Here is a 26,599-nt window from a genome sequence, read left to right as displayed (position 1 = left end):
CGTGCTCCAAACCAGATGCTTAGGAGCCATAAACAACCTCCAGACAGGGGAAGAAAACCTCAAACACACACACACACACATGCACACACACTCACATACTGAAAGAGAGAAGACATTGATTAGAGCTCTGTTCATTTCAAGGTTTAGTTCTGCATTTACTTCCACTTTTGTTGATGGTCCTGTACATGAGAAGAAGCAGGCAGGATCATGGCCCTGAATCATGGAGTGTGACATTGAACTTTACAAACATTTTACTTGGCTTAGAAAGGTAAGCGGACGTTATTCTCCTATCCTTGACTTCATCGCTCACTTTACACTCTACTTCCAGTTTAGTCTGTGTTGAGCGTCTGGCTTGTTGACACCACAGAAACCGCACGGTTCTTGCTCACGCTCTCGCAGTGTACAGAGGGATACAGGAGATCAATGACGAGTCTGAGACGGAGAATAGTTTTATTAGAAGTGGAAGGAATTAAACTTGGCAGCTGCTGACACTGACACGGACAGCGGAGGTTCAGAAGAAAAAAAAAACATCCACGGAAATATTAGGAATAGTGAAAGAACAAAGGATCATTCTGTGTGAAATGCAATATTTACAAAAGATACACACTGTAAGAAAAAATAAAATAAAACCCTGTACGGCTTTGTATTATTTAGTTGTGGAGTTGTGTTAGAAGTCTGTGTGTCCAGCAGTAGAACATCTTCACACCTGAAAATAATTAAATAAGACCACAGGATTATTAGATTCTTATCTCTGATTGGTTAACAGTTGTTGATTAGTTTTCTTAAAAAAACGCTCGAGCTTCACTTAAAATCACAGTTTTAACGCATGAACTTGTTCTATCATGCTGTTGTAGCAAGTCTATAGAAGCAACGAACACACATCTATAGTTGGACAATTAACACGGCAGGGGAACAAATGAAAAGAACTTGTGTTGATTGTCTGTAATGAGATTTAACATTTATGGAAGGAGTCTCCAGTTTCAGGGCTTTATATATAAAAAAAAATACGAGTATACACTGCTTGTACAATAGCTGTTAAAATAAAAGAAAAACTCAACTCTAAACAAATAAACAGTATAATGAAGTACTTTTAAATAATAATAATAAGAAGAAGAAGAAGAAGAAAAAGGAGGCAAATTTCTAGTCATCCCTAATCGCCTCTGAACCGTCTGTGTTGTTTTGTTCATGGCTAATGCGAGCTCCAATGCTAACTAGCTTCTAACACAAGGCTGAATCCCACTCTAACCCCTGATCAAGGGCACTACTTAGTGTGTGGAACAAGGGATTATACACCCTGTAGACTGCACCAGCTTTCCATTTAGTGCTATTTCTGATTGAATCACAGAACAGTTAAGCCTTGTTCACACGGGCGTTAAATTTTTGGATAAACGAACGTGCTCTGAACGTCCTAGACGTTTATGTTGCGTTTTGTAGTGGCGATTGATTGACTTCTACACTGTCGTTCGTTTGTCTCTGTCTAACGTCAGCCTGCAGCCCAAATTGTAGTTTGTGTGTTAGCCTGTGGGGGCAATGTGTCGGGAACTGGATAAGAAAGCCCGTCGCTACAGGGTTCACTCTCTGACTGCACAACGTCGGATTAAAGGAAGTTTTATTTGTGGTTTATGAAGAAATTTGAAAATTTCCGCATATTTTTTTTAACAATTTATTTTATTTTATTTTGCCTTTTTCCGCATTTCCCTGTGTTAAGCATGTAGGATCATGGGATATATCGGGTTCTCCGAAGCGTAAAATGAACGTAAAGAAAACGCACTAGAAGCGGTTTCCTTGCGTTATTTGGGTTTTGAACGGGAAGAAAAAGCTGCATGCAACGTTTTTTTAATGCCGTATAAACGCACAGCCGGACAAAAGCACGTCATCAAAGCCTGTGTGAACATTCGCATTGACTCCTACGTGTAGAAAACACTCGCTTGATCCGCGAAGAAAAATGCTCAAATTTTACGCCCGTGTGAACAAGGGCTTAGCTGTTAGCTGTTCCAGTATCTCACATAACTCACTCACTCACTTTGCATTTTGACAATAAGTTCTGCATGTTATTTTTAGAGGACAGTAAATATAAACTGTTACACAATCTGCACATTAACTCCTCTAAAATATATCCAAGTTTAATTTCTATAGTATTGTCCTTCGAGAAGATATACTAAAATGTTTGCTGAAATCATTGGGGTGTCATTGTGTCAGTATTAGTTAATCATTGTATGAGGTGTAAAGCACAACATTTCCTGTCCACTGTTGTGACTGACGTCATTGTGGTCACGTGTCTGCGGAATGTCTATTAAAGCATACCGTAAAGTGTGTGTTATTTTCTTTAATACGCATACACAGAGTCAGCCAAAACAATTCATACAGGAAAAGTAAAATAGTATGATCAATATTATAATAATTATATTATCGCATTATTATCATAATATTTTATATATAGCAATAAATGTAGTATTGAAATATGTATAATTTTTTTTTCTGAAGTGTGTATAAATTTTTTGTCTGACTCTTTATTTTGAAACATATTTGTGCAGTTTAATTGTACAAACAACCAATTAGTTAATAAAGTATATCGACCACTCTACTACCTTCTCCATAGTGCTCTACTAATTACGAGTCCTGAAGTTTGTAAACTGTGGACAGTAGATCAGCATCTGTTAGCATACTGTTAAATGGAGTGCAAACTTATAATGATCCAAGGCATTCCACTGATATGAGGACCATGCAAGAATTTAGGAAAAACAATTATTCACAAACCAGAGAACTTGCTACAGTAGGATAGAGTTTGGTTTAATACATAGTTAAAAGTTGATTAAAAACTAGCTGTTTGAACGTGAGACAGGTTGTGATTGATTGCTGCTCTGTAGGTCAACCTGCAAGCGCTGGGAAACAACGAGAGCTATCAAGAACGGCTCTGTCGACTCGAGGGAGATAAAGAATCACTCGTGTTACAGGTAAGACGTAGACCGTATACCGATTATTATTTTTTTTTATCTTTGTCGTATTCTTATCTTTAATTCCTATTTCTTCTCTTATCGAATTTTGTTTTCCAGAACTGTGCATCTAAAGCTGTAATATGTTTATAAGCTGGCTTTAGATGAACTTTTATAACCATTATAAATTATTTGGGGTACCGTAGCTCAGAGAGGTAAGGCTTTGGGTTTACTGATCAAAAGGTCAAAGGTTTAAGCCCGAGCCCCTCCAAGTAGCCATGGTTGATCCCTTGAGTGAGACCCTTCACCCTGTCTGCTCCAGGGGCTCCATATCCTGGCTGACCTGACCTCTGACCTCAGCCCCCTAACAAGAAGCAATATGTGGAGAAAAGAATTTCGCTTGTAATGTTTATGTGACAAATAAAGACTAGAAAGTATCAAGTCATTATGACCTACGTTATTTAACGTCTCAGCTCATTGATAGGATAAACCAGTTTCACTCTGAAATATTAATAGTTTAATAGTTTTAATAGAATTATAGTTTACTCACTAAATAATAATATTATTTAACAAACCTATTCAGGGAATACAGGGGCGAAGTTATCTCTCTCTCTCTCTCTCTCTCTCTCTCTCTTTAAGTTTGTTAACTTTATATACTGTTCATAAAATGTTATTTGTTCATACTGTCACAGGCGGGGATGAATAGGAGTGAACCCAATAGCAGACAGTTCTTTCTTATGAGATTTTATTAGAATCCAGAGAAGTTTAGGATATCAGAGCACTAAGAGTGGAGAAGGGAGGAGGTGCGTGTGTGTGTGTGCTTAGTGACTGAGGACCTGGGGAAGCCCCTAATGACGAGAGAGAAGGCGGGGCTATGACGCGGGGAATCTCCACAATCCCGGAAGTAGATCGCTGAATTGCCTCGGGTCTTTCTCTACTCTTTGCGAGCGTATCTCGCTTTTAAAAGCGTTAAACAAGCAGAGGATGCAAGGCGAAAAGCAGCAGTGTGATTCTCTTGATGAGCGCGGAGGTCCGGCGCGCAGCGCGAGCGCTCTCCTGAGATCCGCGAACACGGAAGTGCTCGTGTCGCCAGATGAAAAGCCGAGTTCGCGGAGAAAGTGAAGCGAGGGACAAGAAGAGTCGTTCTTTACCAGGCAGGGTTCGGTATCCAGAGTTCCAGCAGCGAGGGGGAGAAGAAATCCAAGACGTGAGTACTCTATCCGAGGTCCAGTAGGCTTGCGAGGTCATACACGTAGGCGAAAAAACACTGAAGGATATTCCAAAGGGCTAGACACAAGACAGAATCCAGAAAACGGGCAGGGTCGAAACACAGAATTGAAGCACTAAGACAAATCACTATGGAAACGGGACAATAGGCACGCGAGTAAGATACATCGGCAATGAGTGGAGCTTTCGGCGTCCTTTTAAAGCCGAGGGTGAAATGCCGGATTAGTAGCAGGTGCGCTCAGGTAATTAACTCAGGGATTGTGGAAGACCTTTGGTGGAGTTATGACCTGGACGTGCTGGGTTGGTTGTGCAGGTTCGTGACAGTACCCCCCCTCCTACGGACGCCACCTGGCGTCAGAGATGGCTCTCCCGGATGTTGTTGGTGGAAGTCAGTGATGAGTGAGGGGTCTAAGATGAACCTAGATGGTATCCAACTCCTTTCCTCAGGACCATAACCCTCCCAATCCACGAGGTATTGGAGCCCCTTACCTCGGCGCCGTGCTTTCAAGAGCCTGCGAACCGTGAATGCATCACTACCGTCAATGAGCTGTGGGGGAGGAGGAGGGCGGGCGGGCGGACTTAGTGGGCATGATACTATGGGTCTTATCTGGGAGACATGAAATGAAGGGTTGATGCGTCGCATAGTGGACGGTAGGAGCAGTCTGACTGCGCAGGGGTTGATGATCTTGACTATAGTGAATGGCCCAATGAACCTGGGAGCGATCTTGCGGGAGAGTGTCTTGATGGGGATGTTGCGAGTGGCGAGCATGACTCTCTGTCCAACGCGGTAGGTAGGGGCTGTGGAACGGCGGCGATCAGCCTGATGCTTGAACTGAGATATTGAATCTCGAAGCTTAGCTCTCGCTCGTAGCCAGGTCCTCTTGCAACGACGCATGAAAGTCTGGGCAGAGGGAACTGCCACCTCCTCCTCTTGGGATGGAAATAAGGGAGGCTGGTAGCCTAGACAACACTGGAAAGGGGAGAGGCCTGTAGCTGCTGTGGGTAGAGAATTGTGTGCATACTCGACCCATGGTAACATTCGGCTCCAGGAGCGTGGGTCTTTGGACGTCATGCACCGAATTGCTGTCTCAAGGTCCTGATTGGCTCTTTCGGTCTGGCCATTAGTCTCAGGATGGTAGCCAGATGACAGGCTGGGAGTGGCTCCCAGTAATTTACAGAATGCCGTCCAGAACTGGGCAGAGAACTGGGGTCCGCGATCTGAGACGATATCTACAGGGATGCCATGAAGGCGAAATACGTGTTGGATGAGTAATTCAGCTGTTTCCTTGGCGGAGGGGAGTTTAACCAGGGGAACAAAGTGGACAGCCTTGGAGAAGCGGTCGACAATGGTCAAAATACAATTATAACCCTCAGACTCTGGGAGTCCCGTGACGAAATCTAAGGCGATGTGGGACCAAGGTCTATGGGGCACTGGAAGTGGTCTGAGGAGGCCTGCTGGTGGTTTGTTGCTGGTCTTGTTGCGAACACAGATATCGCAGGCGGCCACAAACCGGCGGGTGTCGTCTCTGACAGAGGGCCACCAGAAGCGTTGTTGGATCAGGGAGAGGGTGCGAGCTGCGCCAGGATGGCAGGCTAGGCGTGAGCTATGCCCCCATTCCAGGACTTGGGGGCGAGCTACTGGTGGTACAAAGAGTCTACCCAGGGGTGCCTTTGGGGAATCGGGTACCTGTTCCAATGCCTGCTTAACTTGGGCCTCAATGTTGAGGGAGGTAGCTCCAATAATACATTGTGGCGGCAGGATGGTGCAGATAGGGGTGTCGTCTGTGATCGAGACAAACTGACGGGAGAGAGCATCGGGCTTGGTGTTCTTGCTTCCTGGCCGGAAGGATAGGGAGAAGTCGAAGCGGGAGAAAAATAAGGACCATCTGGCTTGACGAGCGTTAAGGCGCTTGGCTGATCTGAGATATTCAAGGTTTTTATGATCCGTCCAGATGAGAAAAGGGATCTCGGAACCCTCGAGCCAGTGTCTCCATTCTTCTAGCGCCAGCTTTATTGCTAGTAACTCCCGATCACCAATCCCATAGTTCCTTTCTGTGACTGAGAGACGACGAGAGAAAAAACAGCAAGGATGCAGTTTGCCATCTGATCGAGCTCTCTGAGACAGGACAGCTCCCACCCCGGAATCTGAGGCATCTACTTCTAAAACAAACTGGAGAGCAGGGTCTGGCTGTGTGAGAATGGGTGCTGAAGTGAACAGATTCTTTAATCTAGAGAATGACTCCTCTGTCTGTTTGGACCACTGAAAAGGGGTCTTAGTGGAGGTGAGAGTGATGAGTGGACCTGCTATGGTGCTGTAGTTCTTGATGAATCGGCGGTAAAAGTTGGCGAAGCCAAGAAAGCGTTGGAGATCCTTTCGGGTGGATGGTTTCGGCCAGTCAGTCACTGCTTTCACCTTAGCTGGGTCCATCTGGATCTTAGACGGAGTGATTATGAACCCTAAAAAGGAGATTGTCTGACGGTGAAACTCACACTTCTCCGCTTTAACAAACAGCTGATTTTCTAGAAGTCTCTGTAATACCTGGCGTACGTGTTTCTTGTGTTCTTCCAAGGAGCGAGAAAAAATCAAGATGTCGTCGAGATATACAAAGACAAAGATGTTTAGAAAATCTCTAAGAACATCGTTGACCAGGGACTGAAACACGGCTGGGGCATTGGCTAGACCAAACGGTACGACCAAATATTCATAATGGCCCGATGGGGTGTTAAAGGCTGTTTTCCACTCATCTCCCTCCTTAATCCTGACAAGGTGGTAGGCATTACGGAGATCAAGTTTAGTGAAAGTATTAGCTCCCTGCAGGAGATCGAAGGCCGTTGACATTAGGGGAAGAGGATAGCGATTCTTGATGGTTACTTCGTTTAGTCCTCGGTAATCAATGCACGGACGGAGCGTCTTGTCTTTTTTAGCCACAAAGAAAAATCCCGCCCCGGCGGGGGATGAGGACGGTCGAATGATCCCTGCGGCCAAAGATTCTGTTATATACCTGTCCATGGCCTCCCTCTCATGTAATGAAAGTGAATACAACCTTCCCCGTGGTGGCATAGAACCCGGGAGGAGGTCAATGGCACAGTCGTAAGGTCTGTGAGGTGGCAGAGAGAGAGCCCGTGATTTGCTAAAGACCTGCTTGAGGTCAGCATAGTCAGGAGGGATGGCTGAGAGGTCAGGGAACTCTTCTTTGTTGGAGGACGTAAGTGGGGAAACGTGAGCTGACCTGAGACAGGATGAAAGACACGAAGGGCTCCATTCTTGAATGATGTTCTTGGCCCAGTCGATGCGGGGGTTATGACGAGTCAACCAGGGGCGTCCGAGAACCAGAGAGGAGTGGGCGTTCCTCATGACCAGGAAGGAGGTCTCCTCAGTGTGGTTACCGGAAATCTGTAGGGTTATCGGGGCCGTACGCTGGGTGATAACTGGCAGACGGGTCCCATCGAGGGCCAGAACAGCTAATGGGTTCTCCAGAGTTTGTGTTGGGAGATTAAGTTCCTGAACCTTTGAGGCGGAAATTAAGTTCTGATCAGATCCAGAGTCAATTAAAGCTGAGATCGTGTGAAACCTGCCTTGTACTACGATAATGGCTGGGAGGAGGGGACGTGGGCTAGGGAAATGGTTAGTGGTGGGCCCCTCCAGAGCCCCTAGGTTCACCGGAGGGGCTTTGCTTTTAACGGGCACTGGAGACGATAGTGACCAATCTGGCCACAATAAAGACAGGAACCGGATTGGATTCTCCGCTGACGTTCCTCTGGAGAGATCTGGGCTCGACCCACTTGCATGGGTTCTGGGTCTGACCTGAAGCTTGGCGATGAGACAGAGTTGGACGGACGTAAGGGTGAAGCTGAAAGTCTGGACTCAGAGGTAGGTCGAGGGGCTCGATGACGGCGTCTCTGTGCTAGACGTGCGTCTACCCGTCCTGCTAAGTCCATGAGACCATTTAGATCACTGGGGAGTTCCTGGCTGATCAGATGGTCCTTAACATCCTCGGATAGACCATGGAGAAAGGCATCATAAAGTGCTTGGGTGTCCCAGTTAGCAGAAGCCGCCAGAGTACGGAACTCAATGGCATAATCGTATGTAGAACGAGAACCTTGATGGAGCTCCAGCAGATGTCTGGCTGCCTCTCTGCCCGAGTGGGAGCGGTCAAATACCCTTCTCATCTCCTCCGTGAATGATTTGAAAGAGGAGCAGCATGGATCGTTAGCATCCCAAACCGCAGTCCCCCATTCGCGAGCTCGGTCGGTGAGGAGCGTGATCACATAAGCCACTCTAGAGCGTTCAGTAGGGAAGAGGGACGTCTGGAGCTCCAACAACAATGAGCATTGGGAAAGAAAGGAACGACACGTTCCGGGCTCACCGTTATATGGTTGTGGGTTTGGAAGTCGGGGTTCATGACGTGGGATTTGCGTCGGGGCCGGAGGAGGGTTAGTTAAGAGTTGCTGAAGTTGAGTGGTGATGGAAGAGAGAGTGTGTGTCACCTCCTGGATGCTTTGTTGGTGAGAGCCCAGCAGCGCCCCCTGTTGTGAGAGTGCTTGCCTTAACTGCTCTAAGTCCGCTGGGTTCGTCATGGCCGATGTATACTGTCACAGGCGGGGATGAATAGGAGTGAACCCAATAGCAGACAGTTCTTTCTTATGAGATTTTATTAGAATCCAGAGAAGTTTAGGATATCAGAGCACTAAGAGTGGAGAAGGGAGGAGGTGCGTGTGTGTGTGTGCTTAGTGACTGAGGACCTGGGGAAGCCCCTAATGACGAGAGAGAAGGCGGGGCTATGACGCGGGGAATCTCCACAATCCCGGAAGTAGATCGCTGAATTGCCTCGGGTCTTTCTCTACTCTTTGCGAGCGTATCTCGCTTTTAAAAGCGTTAAACAAGCAGAGGATGCAAGGCGAAAAGCAGCAGTGTGATTCTCTTGATGAGCGCGGAGGTCCGGCGCGCAGCGCGAGCGCTCTCCTGAGATCCGCGAACACGGAAGTGCTCGTGTCGCCAGATGAAAAGCCGAGTTCGCGGAGAAAGTGAAGCGAGGGACAAGAAGAGTCGTTCTTTACCAGGCAGGGTTCGGTATCCAGAGTTCCAGCAGCGAGGGGGAGAAGAAATCCAAGACGTGAGTACTCTATCCGAGGTCCAGTAGGCTTGCGAGGTCATACACGTAGGCGAAAAAACACTGAAGGATATTCCAAAGGGCTAGACACAAGACAGAATCCAGAAAACGGGCAGGGTCGAAACACAGAATTGAAGCACTAAGACAAATCACTATGGAAACGGGACAATAGGCACGCGAGTAAGATACATCGGCAATGAGTGGAGCTTTCGGCGTCCTTTTAAAGCCGAGGGTGAAATGCCGGATTAGTAGCAGGTGCGCTCAGGTAATTAACTCAGGGATTGTGGAAGACCTTTGGTGGAGTTATGACCTGGACGTGCTGGGTTGGTTGTGCAGGTTCGTGACACATACCTTATTTTTTATTAATATATTAATATTTAAATGTATTTAATTAAACGCATTTATTAGCTTGTGACTTGATTGTATGTTTATAGTGTTAACACTAAATTTTTTATTTTCTCCCAGTTTTCATCGAATTTATTTATAGAATATTATTTATTTATGGTCCTGATTATACTTTCCTTTTATCATTTAATTGCATTGTATCTCTCATTTACTCTTTTGTTACTCATTGATGTCAAGATGTCTTTCTCCATGCTGTAGTCACTACTATTTACAGTAATTGATAACTGATGATGATGATGATGATGATGATCACGATGAATTTGCCCAGTGGAAGCAATTTTGTGATCTGTCTTGTAATCCTGAACTTTATTCCGATAATGTTACTCTGTGAACTGAAACTAAGCTTTGCCAGGAAGGCCGTCCTTCCTCCCCGACTCTGTCACATGCTTGAATGGTTGAGTAAAATACCTCTGCACTTAAGCCAAGAGCTGGAAACCGACACGGCAGCCAATCCACCAGCTTGCTGAGCAGCAATTTATTTTTTTCCCCCCTGAAATGTGATTATAATGTTGCAGCTATAATAATAATCCTCCAGGCCTTGGTTTTGCTTGCTCAGGATTATCAGCTCAGACTGTAGTCCACTGTTTCGAAACTTGGATTTGATTTGGATTATTGCATATTAGCAACAACTGGTTGAGAGCAAATCTAGACTAAAAGCAAATCCAAAGTCTATATTTGAGTTTTTATTCTTCGTGCTATTTATGTGAATGCTTCAGGAAAAGGGAGGCGCACTTTCGTTGAACTGGGAGTCTGGTTTGTTTTGTGGAAGTCATGGGAGATTTACAGCTTTGTGATTAAGATTTCTCTCTCTCTCTCTCTCTCTCTCTCTCTCTTACTCACTATACAAACACACGCAGGTGAGTGTGTTGACAGACCAAGTGGAGGCTCAAGGAGAGAAGATCAAGGTCCTGGAGAATTCCCTTGAAGAGCACCAGCACAAGCTGAACTCTACCGAAGAAATGCTGCAACAGGTAACATGTCTAATCTTTACTACAGTACAGCTTTAAAGTTGCACTTGTGTAAGAATTTATGGGACTGGATTGTATGAAGGTTCAGGTTCAGGTTCAAACAATGGAACAAACATACAGTACAGTACAGAATACTGCAAGTTCTAACAATTTAGGTGATCAGGTTGCTTGAGTTTGTACAAAATGAGGTCCTTTGAATGCTGATCCAGTGCTGGTGTTGGTAGCTTTGTGATGTGAGAAATGTACATTATTATTATTATTATTTTTTTTTTTAATGAGTTTGAGTAAGTGTTGGTGAAGTAAGCAAAGAAAGTGAACATAAGATAAGCAAAGTTTAACCTTGTGACTGTAAATGAAAATACAATCAACTCTGTGTTGGTAGTTTTGTCATGAATGGGCGCGATTTTTTTTTTCCTGAGTGAGTTTTAAGAATCATTAATTTACTGTACACAAATACATTGAATATTCCATACTTTACTATTTCTTTGACAATCTAACACAATGTTGAGCTCCTCCAAAGTGTGTGTCTGATAATTCTCCAGCTGAAATAACACTCAGATAATGCAATTTTCCCATACCTCAAACTCCTCTTCCAAACACGCCATTTCAGTCTTTATGTAAATGAAAAAAAAAAAAAAGCCAAGCCACGCGTCACTAGAGAGCAGCAGAGCTACTGTACGCAGCAAGCAGTGGGAGGCGCTCTTCTTACATTGAGGAGGCAGCGGGAAATCTATTTATCTTGTTGTAGCTCTTGCCAATACAAATATGGAAAAAGGACAAAAGGCAGGAAGGGAATTTTTCTCATGTTTTTATTTGTATACACACTGGAGACCAATCTGATTGTCTAAACAACATTCACTAAAAAGTGAATTTCCCATAACAGGTGCCCTTTAACGCTTGAAATACAGGCCAATAAACAGAAGGAGAAAATCAAATTTTTTTTTCAACAGTAGACTAAAACGTATTGCATTTTCCTCCAGAATGTTTATTCTATGTTTGTTTTAAGCAGTTAAACTGATTCGCGGTCATTTTCCAGTGAATCTGTGTCTGGTTGTGTGTCTTTGAATGCTGCTACCAGGGAAACGACTCACTATTTTCACTAGACTGTGTGACGTCCTTTGGACCATGAAGTACAGTATACTCTTCAGCCATTACCAGTGTACAGTACATATGAAAATGCATAAAAACAAAAACAAAAAACAAGAGGAGAAATGCTCTCAACACTGTCGGATCCCACTTTGTTCCGCATCATCCAAATTTAATTGATGAAATGATAGACACAAGTGTCATTAGTGTATTAGTTTAGTGTATGTTAGTATTAGTTACATCAACACATTGTAAAAATATGGACGTATATCACCGACATAACAATGGCTAACAACAAGACTAACGCTTAACCCAAAACGCCAATGCTATCCAAGGCTGATATAAAGTATGTTATAATGTTGTATGGCGATATTGTACAGTAGTTACTGTTGGTGTGTGTATATGATGCCACATACAATATTAACCTTTAACCAGTTTGTTTCTTGGGGCTTTGGTCACCCTATAAATCTGGAGAGTCCATCATGTTTGGAGTTCTTGCAAATGTCGGGTGTAGAATGTCCCCATTGTTGTACTGGAAATATTAGTAAAAATGAGATTGGACCATGCTCTAGAGTATACCTGTACAAATAATATTTTATATCTTCGGCTTAAACACATTACCATAGCCTTACTGATGTACCTTAAGCCAAAATGACATTTTCTTTTAAATAATATAAAACCCATTCATAGTAGTACATATGTCTACACCATGTTGACAAAAGCATTTGGCCAAACTTGTTAAATCTTAACGCTTCAGCATTCCAAGGCATCTCTGCTTCTATGAAACTTTGTGGCAACAGTTTGGTGAAGGTCCTCCTCTCTTCCAACATGACTGAGCTCCAGTGCACAAAGCAAGGACTTTAAAGACATGGTTTGATGAGTTCGGTGTGGAAGAACTTGACCGGCCCAAACACAGAGCCCTGACCTCAACCCCATCGAGCACCTTTGGAATGAGCTGGAACGGAGATTGCAAGGCAGGACTTCCTGTCTAACATCAGTGCCTGACCTCATAAATGATCTACAGAATGAATGGACATGAATTCCCACAGAGACACTTTGTCGATACTTTGTTCTGTCACTGCCTTCCACAAGCAGTTATGTTCTAGTTCCTTAACACATTTACTAATACAGTATATGTTTATTATTCATCAATGAGTCAGGCTGAATTTTGTTTAATTGGTAGTTAGATCCTTGTTTTTTTATTAGCAGAGTGACAATCCAGAAAAAAACAAATCCAATGACTTTTCACATTCTACTTAGAACCTTTTAGTGGTTCTCCAGTTGATTGAACTTGCAGTGCTTTTTTTTGCAGCTCTTGCTTAAAATAAAACAATCTCAGACGTTGTTGTTTGCTGTTGCAGATTGTTTAGTCTGTCAGTCTACTCGCTGTTTACCGTCAACTCTCTTTTGAAGGTTTCTTTTTCTGAAAAGCTTGTATTTTCTCCATCAAGCTTCTGTTACATTATTTCCATAGTATTATCATTAACGTTCATCTTCCCCATTATACAGTATGTTCCTCCTACCTTATGTTCACTTCCTTTTTATATATCATGTAAAGCCAGATGTCTTTAAAGTAAGAGCTGTACATGGGCTCTTGAGTTTTGAAGCTTTACAGAAAGAAATACCACAAGGTCAGACTAACATTGCCTTGACAACACAAATATTTTACAGGATCCTGGGACGTTTGGTTTGTGCCCAGTCAGGATGGTGTAGTCTGGCCAGGTAAGCTGAGCTTCAGCTGCAGGGTTACATCGTCCAGACTTGGAGGAAATAAGAGAAGATAATAAGCAAAAAGAGAGAAGTGGGCAGGAAAGAGCCAAAGTAGACTAAGCAAAATGAAGTGAAAATCAAGTCAATTTAATGGCAGTGATATCGTTTTATCTTTTGTATGATTTGTTGAAAACACTGATAACAAAAGCTACTCACATGTAACACTGTCTTTGCAGGAAATTGATAAAGAATTGCTGTGATTTAAGTCAATAAGGCTTGAGACACAGCGAATCCAAAAAGCCTTTCAGGATGACTTATTTAAAGATTTCATATTTCAAAACATTTTTTTTCTTAAGTAACAACCTGTAAGACAGCCTGGCCAACGATTGTTCTGGGCCGATTCTGATCAGACTACAGACTACAGATCAGCTCAGAAAGAAAAAAAAGTAGAGTGGTGTTACAGTAGGTCTGGTTCTGTTCCATCTTCAAAAGGCTTTATCAAAGACACCTCTCACCCTAATCATGGACTCCCCCTCCCATCGTTAAAGCACTACCGGTAACATGCACACACAAAGAGACTGAGAAATACCATTTCACCCTGTGGCTGTTTCCATACTGAATCACACTGATCACACTGTAATACTGTCATATTGACTTTTAATTCAACTTATACTGTACACCTCATACACCATGCAGCTTTTCTACTACACATAGGTTAAAATGCTAACTACTTATTCCATCCATAATCCGTTGTGTATATACTGTACTATATCAAAGGCTGTACTCTATGTACAGTATATTCTGTTCAACACATTACAGTACTGTATGTTCTCAACAATACTCCACCACAGCACATGGCTTGAACAGGCATACATAAATACATATGACATGTATTCTATTTATAATACTTCACCTCCTTTACATAACACATTCATTCCCCTGTACAGTACATGTCACCCCATAGCTGTATATATTCATTTATAATTTATTGTGAATAGGACACTTAGATTCTAACTGCATTCTATTGGTTTTGGACTTTGCACAGTGATGATAAAGTTGAATCTAATCTAATCTAATCTAATCTAATCTAATCTAATCTAATTAAATCTAATTTAATATAATATAATCAAATCCAATATAATACATTATAATCATTATAAAAATTTTGTAAAAAAAATCTAGTTTTAAATAAGTAGAAATGCATATGGATCCTGTCTTAAGTCACCATGTATACAAACAAGTTTTATAATAAAAAAAAAAAAAAAACAACTTTATTTAGGCAGGCAAGGCAGATTAAGAACAACTGTGGCCTGGCCAGTAAAAAAAAGTAAACAATTATTATTATTATTATTATTATTATTATTATTATTATCAATACCAACAACAGCAATAATAATAATAATAATAATAATAATAATACAAAAACATAGATCCATTAGTAATGTCAAACTGGGGGGAAAAAAACTAAATCAAATAAAAAAAATATTATAAATATTATACATTTGAAATATAAATAAATAACCAACCTTTACTTTCCCTCCAAAATAAAAACAATGATTATTTAAACATATTTATTTATTTATTTATTATTTATTTATGTATCTAACATTTTGGTGAACTTTTCCAGAGTGCTTTAATTAGAATTCCCATCTCATTTTCTGAAAGATTTAATTGCACACATCTGTGTTATTTATGTTCCTTTTTTTTTTAACCACTGCTCCTGATTGAATCTACAGCTTTAGCTTGACTGATGGGAAGAATTTTAGAAGATGTGGTCATGATGAGGTTTTGGCCTCCAAAAGCCAATCCGCTCCCAGTGGCACAGCCATGATATTTTCCATGTGCAGTCTCGAAATGGCACGAGACTTGCTCAAAAGTGAGCTTCCCGATGTGGGACAGTATATGACAGATGGACGACTGTTAAAATCACCTTCTGGCCAGTCTGGCCTGCTTTTAAACAGACCGGTTGAAGTCCAAATTGTTGTTTTTGTCACTGGTCCTGGGTGTGTGTTTCTTCCGTGAGCTTGGATTAAATCCCCAGTTCTTTCCAAACTGATCTTGAGACACTTTCCTTGCTCGCTCACTCACTCTCTGTCTCTCTCTCTCACTGTCTCTCTCTCTCTCACTGTCTCTCTCTCTCTCTCTCCTGTGTTATACAGTCGGCGAGAGAGGGGAAGTAAATATAGCTTTCATAGTCTGTGTATATTTAGCCAACGTCAAGCAGAAGCTCACCAGAGTTCGGGGGTGTTGTTTGAAGACACGTCGTGTTAAAGGTTTCACATCTGGGATTGCATGTGTGTGTGTGTGTGTGTGTGTGTGTGGGATTGTCTAGGAGCTACTGAGAAGAACTGCGCTCGAGTCGCAGAAACTAGATCTGACGGATGAGGTTTCCTATCTGAAACTGAAGCTGGTGAGCATGGAGGAGAGGCAGAATCACAGTGCGGAGAGACAACACAAAGCTGAGGTATTGTACGGCTCTAAATGCTGGAATGAACCACACAGGCGTGGACAGGATAGTGTCTTTATAACGGAGTAGAAACTTGTACAACTTACTGGAATAAACCACTCTGTGTTGTACTGGTTTAGGAAAATAATCAGTGCAGGTGGTGTGTGTGGTGCAAAGTGTTTGTTTTCTCTTTCTCTCTATCTTCACTCCTGCCATGGTTTTAATTTATTAATTGATCTATTTATTTAAATCTAAGCAGACTTTCTTTTTCATGCATTTATAGTTACATTTCATGTTTTGCAATCCTGTCATCTATCATTATTGTTCCTTCTCCAGCTTCCCTTTTTTACCTCTCTTTCTCTTCCCATAAAAAAGCCCCAAAAAACCACTGTCTTTTGATCTTAAAATGTCAGCAAACCTAAAGTTACAGTTTTACATGTGATTCTAATAATGTGCTGACACTGGAGACTCCTTCTGAATAAAATGTGTTTATTTGTACACATGATAATCTTAGAATTATTATAAACCTGTGATCTGCAGCAACGCTACACTCAAAGCCGCTGTTACACCTTCTGACCAATCAGATTTGAGAGTTGAACGGCAGTATACATGCAATATGTTTCGGAACTGCATTTACATGTCAGGTGTATTTCTTTCCCATAACCTAATGGGTTTGGGTTCACATCCTGTTATGGAATAGTACAAGGGATGTGGCAGTAATACTACTGTATAAAATCGCTGTTTGGGAGACGATAGCGTAAAGTGCTTGTGCCCGCTCATTGTTGCTTGCAACTACAACTATATTTATTTAAGTTTTCCAAGAAAGGTCAGAATCTGCTGTCTTTGGGATGCCTGAGAGTCAAAGGATTGTGATCCTATATGATCTTAATACATTGAGGCTGCAAAATTGCGGAGGCATTTTTAATATCTTAGACTAGTCAGCTGTGACGATGCCTTAAACTTATTGTATTGAGTGACATCACATTGAGCGACATCACGTTCAGTGACATCACGTTCAGTGACATCACGGTGAGTGACAGCAACTGGGATGTTTTGAAACCTCCTATTCTAAAATGATGTCATACTGGTAATGATATTTTAATGCATGTGCCCACTGTGCTCGCTGTCTTTTTGGGTGGGGATGCAATCCCAGGAGGCTTAAGGCACGAGGCGGGATACACCCTGGACAGGGTGCCAGTCCATCGCAGGGCACACACACATAAAGTACACACACTCATTCACACACTACGAGCAAATTTGGGAACGTCAATTAACCTTACCTACATGTCTTTGGAATGTGGGAGAAAACCAGAGTACCCGGAGGAAACCTATCATTGCTTGCAACTGTATTTTATTATTATTATTCAATGTATTATATTTGCCAAACTTTAAACACACATTTACAGGATGCCTGTTAGAGGATCCGGGAAGCAAATTTATGCGCGCGTGTGTGTGTGTGTGAAACAATATATTTGTAACAACTAATCTGTGGCTTTTCTTGCACTAATTACGGTTTTGCTAAATGAAGGCTTTTGCGTCTGATGTAATTACGGGGTTAGCCAGGAAAGCTAGTATTTGTTAATGTAAAATATGCCTTGCCTTCTACTTTGTGGACAAGTGTGCAGACGTCTGTGTGTGTGAATATGTTGACTCAAGGGAACAGCTGAACAAATTAGTGTTACACCCATGCTGAAGTGTTACAGCAACATGCAAGTATTACATCATTAAGTACCAAACTGTATGTCTGGATACTAAAATATGACTCCTGATCGGTGGTTATATTGACGGATCTGAGGTCAAAATTGTCAACGTTGCACTGAATACACACTGAATACACACTAAATACACATAGTAATAACATTAGGTTCTATGTTGGTTATTTTTAATTTTTTCCAGTAAATCCTGGTAATCTCCGACAAATTAAAATTAATTTACACAGCAAAAGTCTTGGTGTTGAATTAACACCCAGAGTATATTTGTTGGTCCAGATGCACTTACAGTACATGAAGTCCCAAAGTGTTTATTCAACACTGTGTATGATTAGCCATTAAGCTAATTAATTGTGTATGATTAGCCATTAAGCTAATTAATTGTGTATAATTAGCCATTAAGTTAATAAAATTGTGCATTTTATTTTAGGAAAACAATCAATGGCAGGATAATGTAATGAAGCAGGTGGTCTACAATTTTCACTCTAATGTTTCTTCATTTTACGTATAACTTATCTTTGTCTATTTGTGAATAGTTTTTTTAAATATAATTTGATATTATAAACATTTGTTTTCCCACTAGTCTTTTTTGTCATCACTTGATGTTAATAAGACCTCATCATTTTTCTGCAAACTACAGTAGCAAATTGTTAAAAAGCACTTATACTGGAAAATCCTCCCCTTCTTCTTTAAATGCTACATAAAAATCATGTTTCAGAAAACCTTAAAACATTGTTAAATATCACCAGATATATATTACAAGGATAGATGTCTGCCTCGGGTCTGCGTGCATGGAGTTTGCATGTTCTCCCCCGTGCTTGTTAGGTTTCCTCCAGGTTCTCCGGTTTCCTCTCACAGTCCAATGACATGCAGGTTAGATTAATCGGCGTTCCCAAATTGCCTGTAAAGAGTGTGTACATGCTTTTGTCCTGTGATTGATTTCCTCTCCGTCCTGAGTGTACAGTCCCTTGTGCCCAGAGTCCCCTGTGATAGACTCTAGGTCTCTGGTGACCCGTACAGGATAAAGCGTTAAGGAAAATGAATCAGAGAAAAAAAAAACAGTTTAACACAGTAATATATTATAATTTGATCCTCATGCTTGAGGTGTTAGACATACTGTATACAATACCTGTAGATACTGTACATATCTAACACCTCAAGCATGAGGACTAATATACTGCATTTATTGTGCATTTTATTTACAAATTTGTTAAATGTTAATGTGTTAGATTTAAGTAATGTTTGGATGTGCATTTTTATATAACTTACTTTATTCCCCAAAGTTTTTTATTATTATTATTACCTATTTTTTTTCAATTAAAAGTGACACGTTCAAGAGAGGAGCGTTAATTACAGATATGTTACAAGCAAACGGTTTTAATCTGAATTGTAACACCGCACACAGGAACACAAGCTGTCTCGCTCCTCCTCAGACAACTGCTGGGTGAGCGGCTCTAATCTGGATCACAACATTCCCCTGACATGCCATGCTTCACTCGTGAGCAGCGACCCTCCCACCCCGGCCCTCTGCGGCACTCTATAGATAGCAATCATATGTCAGCCATCTCATCTGCTATGTTTTTCTGCCACCGAATCACATGATACTTCCTCCCCTTACATGCCAGTCATTGCTTAACCGTTGTTTACGCTGGTTCGAATGCTAAACTATATTACTTTTTAGCGCTGGATACTTTGTTTGTTTACCATCATCATGGTTCACGTGTCAATTTTACATTTTAGGCTAATTTCCTTTTACATCCTGAGTGCCGACACTAAACAAAGCGCCCTATATGGGAGTCCTTACCTTGCAGAAATCAGTTCAGTGACCTGTTTATTTTGGCTGGAGGGCACGTTTTGCAAGGACGTTCCAATGGCAGTACCTTTACTCCTGCTGTGTGATTTTTTCTCTGCTCTTGGCTTAATAAATGTACCACAGAATGAAACGATCCTGAAAAGTTTAAGCCAGTTGAATTTAGCAAAGAAAGAACGCCAGATCTGCTTACACAAAGCATCTGTTGTCTTGGTTGTTTCACTGACTAATCCCCACTTAACTTGGTCTCTGACTTTTCGTGGATGGTCTCCTTTAGGTACACACTGATCTACAATTCTTTCCATTTTTATTTCAAAATTTTTTATTTTATATGGTTTATATACAGGATCTCATGTCCTCTCTTGTCTATTCACTGTATAGTACTTATGTTGCGATCATGTGACATTTTAATTGCACACCAATTTTGTCACAAAAAATTCTTTCTCCTTTGTTATTCATTCATTTTCTTTAGTAAGCACTTTGTCCTGATTAGGGTCCAAGTAGATCTGGCGTCTATCCTGGGAACACTGTGCACAAGGTTTCAGAATCCTATTCCAAATCTAAACACACTTTAACTCTTAGGGGAAATTTAGCATGGCTAATATTCCGACCAAGATGTTTCTTTAGGAAGTGGGAGGAAACCCCACAACCCATGAGAAACTCACAAGGAGATCATGCAAACCATTTCCAGGCATGAGATATGAAGCATTTCTGGCTCCATCAATTTGTAAAATGATGTATTTCTGACATTTAGACATACCCGACTTTTACATAACAGTTCCTCACTGCTTTATTCAGACATAACCACAGCTGTGAGCAATAAAGCCATGTTATGTGAGCAGTATTTCCAATTCTCCCGAGATTCTGCAGTACATCAAGTGATATCTAATATAACCCAGGGTTGACAGGTCAAACAGATAAAATCCCACATGCACAGGCAGTGCACACTTTGATAAAAACAATTCACTCAACCAGCGGTGGATAAAAGATAATTTAAGAAAAAAATAAATGTTTTTTGCAAGAAATTCTCTCTTCTCGCTTTCACTTTTTCCTTTAACTGGCAGGAGAGAGAGAGAGAGAGAGAGAAAGAGAGAGATGGATGGATACCATTCGATTAGCCATAATTTTAACATTACAGTTAAATTATTCTATTTTTCCTGCTCAAGACACATTTTCCTCCTAAACACAATAAAAACCAGCTGACCAGGGGGGGGGGGGGGATACTGCCAAAACAACCAAAACAACTTGATTTCTTTTTTTCTTTTCTCTTTTATCTCCTAGACTGTCGCGATTATGTGCCCACTATGTGTCTACAGTCAGTATCATGTCATTTTATGTGTATTTTCTTATCCATAAATGTAACTTCATGGGTTTTCAGATTTGTTCTGGGTTAAAAGTGATCTGTAAATGGGTCAATGCTTTTTTTTTTTGGTGTTTTGTGGACTCTTGCATCCAGAACACAAATCGGACTTGTGAGTTTGTCCAATGCACCCCATGAGTACTGGAGTGGACTGGGGTCTGGGGAGTTTGGAGGCCGGGCTTTTCGTGTCCTGGGCCTCATGCGCAGCGGGCTGAGGTGCACTGGGTGTTCTGATACTTTCCTATCATGGCCAGCATTGACATTTTTCTGTAATTTGTGCAGCATTGGCTTTTGGTCCCCATGGGCATGGGTGAGACTAGGGTGCCTATCATCCTGTTAGCAGTTTACTGATATATATAACTGATAATCATCTTTATTGTGTTTGTGTTATATGGTGTTAATGCTATGGTTGACTGTGTATATTTACTTAATAAGATCTCAGTTAGCTCGAATTCAGTTCCCACTACAAATTGTGGAAAAGTTTAAAACCACTTCACAATACTGTGTTTTGTACTTGCACATGTGTTCCGAGTTTAATTTCTGCCTGTTTTGCTTTTAGCATTACGATTACACTTGCTTTTCTATCCGGTTCTTTTCCTCTGTCAGAGCGTAGTGAATCTGATTAGCGAGCTCCAGGAGCAGATGTGCAGGATTCAGCAAGAGCTCTTTTGTAAGATCCAGGAGAAAAAAGCCGCTGAGATCCAGGAGGATGGAAACACCGATGCCGACGCTTTAATGAGTGAATCAGTCGGGGCTGAGGAAATGAGTGTGGAGGAGCAGAGCTCTGGAGTTTTAGGTGCTGAGGAGCTCTGTCACTGTGGGAGAGAAAGTGTAGGCACTGAATGCACCTGAGTGATTTTGAACGCTTGAGTTCTGCCAGCTCGACTTTGGTCTAAAACCTGAACCCTGCCCTTTGCTACGTGATTACATAATGTTTGGTAAAACTGTAAGAGTATTCACTGTGTGCTTAGTGATTCGTGCTTGATGCAATGTCTTAACGTGTGTTGTGGATTTGTTGTGGGCTCAAGAAATAGCTAACACATTAAATGCATGGAATTTTTTTTTAGAAATGCGTGACTGATTAAAAAACAAACAAATTAACAAACAAACAAACAAACACTTTAATTTAGCTCTAATTTATACACAAAATGTACAAAGGGCTGTATTCTTTTAATATTTTGTTTTTTATCTTACGAGAAGATTATTGAAATGTGAACAAATTATTTAGGATTTGAAAAGGGGTGTGAACTATGAACAAACATTTATTTATTTATTTATTAAATGTATTAAAAAAGCAGAAATTCGTGAATAAGACTATTTTTAAACTATTATTTATGCATTTATACTAATAATTATTATTCAAATATTTGTCACATGTTCCTACCAACACAGTGAAATTATTATATATATATTTTTTGCATATCCCAGTTAGTAAGCTGAAAGGCATGGATGCGTAAACTTCTGATTAAGTAACTCAGAACCTAAACCGATTGAGCCACGACTGCCCATTAAAATATACTGTACACTATATTTAAGTGTATGCATTCATACTGTATATAAGTATATAAAGACATTATAAAGTAACATCATTATATTGTTCATGCAATACTTTACATAATTAATTAATTACTTTATTAAAATGTGCAAAATTTATAAACACAATTAAATAAAAGGAAATAACAAAATGTATTTTTGTTTTGTTTGTTTGTTTGTTTTTGTGTTACCTAAAATCTTCTAAACGATCACTTCAGCATGGAATCAATGTAACTCTGTACTTAAATTTACTTCTTTTTTATCCTTTTTTTCTGCACAGAGCTTGCTCCAGGAACTGAGGTTGCTCAAAAATAAAGTCGAAGAACTTGAGGATGAAAAGTCCCAGTACGAGAGAAAACTCAAGGCCACAAAGGTACTCCTACAGAAATGCACATCACCAAATACTTTACATCCCTTTGGTCTGATTTAGTTTCACACTAACTTCCTTTTTTCAGCCCCACTTCCTATGAAGCCTCTCCACCTCATTGTTCTACATCTCTACTTACTCTCACTTCTGTTTAAGTCCTAACAATTGACGTTTGATTGACCTCATTATAAACGTGTGGAGAAAAAAAAAAAGGCCGGTCACATTTTTAAAGCCTGATAATGTGAGAAAAAGGTTTTGGTAAATTTTACAATGAACACATGTTAGAATGCATTTATGCCATTATGCTCTCAAACCTCCTCAGTATAACTAATCTTCCACACCACCTCATTTACTTTTTCCTCCTATTGTACCTTTACTACTCTACACTTTCCCTCTTGCTCAGTGCCACTCGCTCCTGCCTCCTCTCCTGGCTCATTCACATTTTCCCGCCTCCATCTCCCATTATCTCTCATTATCTCCACCACATCACCCACACTCTTTCTTTCTTCTTATCCCATCACCTTTCATGCGCTCACTTGCTCTTTCTCTTCCCTACCCACTTTCACGTCCTCGTTGTTCCTTCACCTACTGTACACACCTACCCTGTGCTTCCAACTCTGCCTTCTCCCCCATATCCTATGCACCTTTCTTTCTTTTATCCCCTTTTACCTCCTCCATCCTCACCAAAATGTCTAGTCCTACATTCCTTTGCTTTTTCAGGTCCTTACTTTTCTTGCTCCTTGGCTCGTGATGCCTCAGTGCCTCCTGCTCTACTTTATCTTCTAGTTCTTCTACTGTGTCAAAACCTCACTGCTACTTTTTATTTTTTTTACTTTCCCTTTCTACTTACAGTACTTCACCACTTCAGTTTCATACTTCTCCTTCCTTCTCCATTTCTCTGCTTTTAAAGCCCACCTCCTCCATCGAACCAGCTTCTATGTCAAGTCTTGGGACCTTCCTTCTTTACACAGTCTTCTTATACATGCTACAGTATATAATTTATGTAATTTTTAAAGAAAAAAAATCTCAGCAGTGGAATAGGATGTTCTGCAGCACTCTGTTCATTACATTTCTTAGCTGCTACAGCTGCTGTGGTATACTGTGCTCTTTATGGGAATTGTAAATGTGCAAAAGCAACAATAGGTCGACTGTTGGGAAAATGAAAACATGTAAGTGAAGGCAAACATGTGGACACCACTTGCCATCTTTTGGAACAATCAATACTAAATTCCAAACTGCCTCTGGACGCGAGACTGGCATACAATCTGTTTATCTGGAGCTGAATCAGAAAGCTTTCCATGGATAAGAAACTGCACTTACGCCTAAGGTCAGAATGTAATGCCAAACATCAGAGTGGTGGAAGTTCGTCCCTGGACTCTGGAGTGGAAAATATCAGTCACTGGAACAGTGAAAAACAATGTTCAGGCACTAATATGTGTGTTGGATAAAACAACCCCAAGCTCCCAAACTAGGCTGTTTTTTTTAAATAAATCTTTTCTATTTTATTTGTTCTTGTGGTTTGAAAATAACCTAATTTGACATCATGAACTGGATGCAGAGTTTTCAAAAAAGAAAAGATATTTTGTCAGAACTGAAGTCCCTGTATATCTGCTGATGTCTCTTTGCACAACTGAGCTGTAAATACATACAGTAAGTCCATCAGGAAAAGGATCAGGAGATGTGAAGACATCTGGCTTACCAAAGACCAGTTTGGGAAACACTGATTTAATGATGTTCTTTGCCAATTAAACAACTTCAGTTGTCGTCAAAAATTTGACATGATTGGTGTTTCACAGATAATTTTGCATTATTACATTTTTAGTAATTTCAGTAGACATACAGGATGATGTGAATAAAAATCTTATTTCCAGGCAGAAATTTCAGGCCTTCAGCATCTTCTGCAGTGTAAGAATGCAGAGATCGAGAACCTTCAGGCCCAGCTCGTATCCAGATCCCCTGTGTCCATTGACAATTCAGAAAGAGGTTGGTCTACATTGCTTCATTTTTTTTAATTCTGATTGATTGTTACAAAATAGAGGCTTTTAAATTGGTTTATTGGTTAGTACTGATGAACCAAGAAGTAGGAAATCTACCTGAACCACCACCCTCTATTGTCTACAAACATTACGAAATTAACCACAAGAGTAAACCAGAGTATTCTTTACCTAAAGTTGTAAAGCATACTCCTGTTGGAATTAGTGTTTGTAAATCTATATGTACTTTAATAGACGAGAAGGGCTTATGCAGGTGTCATGTAGCCTTAGAAGAATGCTGCACTTCTGCACTTACGTATAATGCGTAAAGCATCAAAACGTGGCATTTCATTCAGAAATACAATGCAAGCAGTGTGAGTTTAATGTTTGCTTGTATATAACAAGTGTTTGCATGGTGTCTACAGTAATGTTGTGTGTGGTGTCTAACATCAGTTCTGTATGCTTTTCATCCTGCTCTCATCGTTAGAGGAGTTATACAGGAGACGGCTCAACACCAAACGTAAGCTGATTAGTATATCTGATTACTATCACACACATGCAGAACTGCTTTAAAGACAGTTCTTTCCACTGGTGCTGCTCTTCCTTTTTGATACATGATGGCATTAAAATTAGAAGGTGTGTGTTTTAGCAAATACATTCCTCCTTATAAGCCTACCAGAAATAATATCATAATAAAAAATCTGGAGGTCTAAGATTAGGAACGAATTATTTTTACTTCCTCTGCTTACACCGTATCCCACTATCTCACACTGTCTTAAACTAATGTATTAGGAATTATATAGCAAAAGTTGATCGAAACCCTTTTGTAGCAGGCGGTGTTGGTCAAGAATGGCCTTTGGAGTGGATAGGATTGGTTTAGGACTCTTTTGGAGAGCGAAGAGACTTGATTAGAATTCTTTAAGGGGGGAAAGGGTTGGTGAAAATGTGTTTTTAGTTTTTAAAAATTATTTTAAAAGTGGGCGGAACTGATAATACATTGGATTGATTAATATTTTTATTCGAGGTCAGACAGGAATCTGACTAATGATGACTAATAATTGGCCAGAATTCCTTTGGAGTGGACCGGTCTAAATTCCTTTAAAAGGGGAGAAGACTGGTCAAAATTACTTCAAGGTTTGACATGATTGGTCAAAATTAATATGAGATCAGACAGAATTCTTCAGAATTGGTCATTATAACTTTGAGATCGGGCAGATTTGGTCAGAATTCCTTTGAAAGGGGGAAAAGTCGGGTCAAAATTTCTTTAAGATTATGAAGTACTGGTCAAGATTCATTTGAGGTCAGGCAGAATTGTCCAGAACTCCTTTGAAATGGATTGGTCTGATCCAATTCCTTCGAGATTAGGCAGGATTGGTCAGATTTTCTTCAATATTATGGCAAAACCTGGAAGAATTTCTATTAGCAAAGCGGGTCAGATTTTGTGTTTAAGATCAGACAAGACTGGTCAGAAGCCCTTTGGAAGGGGACAGGGTTGGTCAGAGTTCCCATGTGGACATGGATAAACTGATCAGAATTCATTTGGCTTCAGGCATGATCAGATTTGCAGAACGCCCCCGCACATTCCTGTACCTTAGACTACTTTCTGAGCTGGTGTAAGCAATACAATTATATTTATTTCAAAGGCTCATGAGTGCAGTTACATTTAAATTCTCATGAGTAGGATCTCTATCAGGATCAAACCTTGGCACATGCAGCATTTCTAACCGCGAGACTTGCTCAAACACAACACAAGAAAACACGAATGATATAAATACATACTGTAAATGGACGGCAGTAAGAAGAAACATCTTGGATTAATTATTTACCATGGCAATAAGAAGAGGAATGTGGGGGCAAAAAAAGAGGAAAAATCCCCAAGGTCCCTAAAGTCAATGCAAACTTGTCACAGCATCACTTTGCTTTTCCTGCACTTTTGCATGTTAAAACAATAAGTATCCCTT

General features: G+C 40.7%; 1 protein-coding gene across 5 annotated transcripts in view; it reads left to right on the top strand.

The window, feature by feature from the left end:
* Positions 1-26,599, top strand: part of ppfibp2a (PPFIA binding protein 2a) — a 40,815-nt gene continuing 14,216 nt past the window's right edge. The window contains exons 1-8 of one of the 5 annotated variants that reach the window (XM_053500026.1): positions 1-268; positions 2,868-2,954; positions 10,534-10,647; positions 15,773-15,904; positions 21,372-21,596; positions 22,579-22,671; positions 24,537-24,648; positions 25,126-25,158. In XM_053500026.1, the coding sequence (XP_053356001.1) occupies positions 221-268; positions 2,868-2,954; positions 10,534-10,647; positions 15,773-15,904; positions 21,372-21,596; positions 22,579-22,671; positions 24,537-24,648; positions 25,126-25,158 (844 nt within the window). In that variant the 5' untranslated portion in view covers positions 1-220. The remainder of the gene's footprint in view (positions 269-2,867; positions 2,955-10,533; positions 10,648-15,772; positions 15,905-21,371; positions 21,597-22,578; positions 22,672-24,536; positions 24,649-25,125; positions 25,159-26,599) is intronic. The other 4 variants (XM_053500027.1, XM_053500028.1, XM_053500029.1 and 1 more) reach the window with 4 other exon arrangements.

The sequence above is a fragment of the Clarias gariepinus genome, chromosome 7, assembly GCF_024256425.1.
Source record: "Clarias gariepinus isolate MV-2021 ecotype Netherlands chromosome 7, CGAR_prim_01v2, whole genome shotgun sequence".
NCBI lineage: Eukaryota > Metazoa > Chordata > Actinopteri > Siluriformes > Clariidae > Clarias > Clarias gariepinus.
The sequence above is the reverse complement of the archived record's forward strand: the minus strand, read 5'-3'. Positions and strand labels throughout refer to the sequence as shown.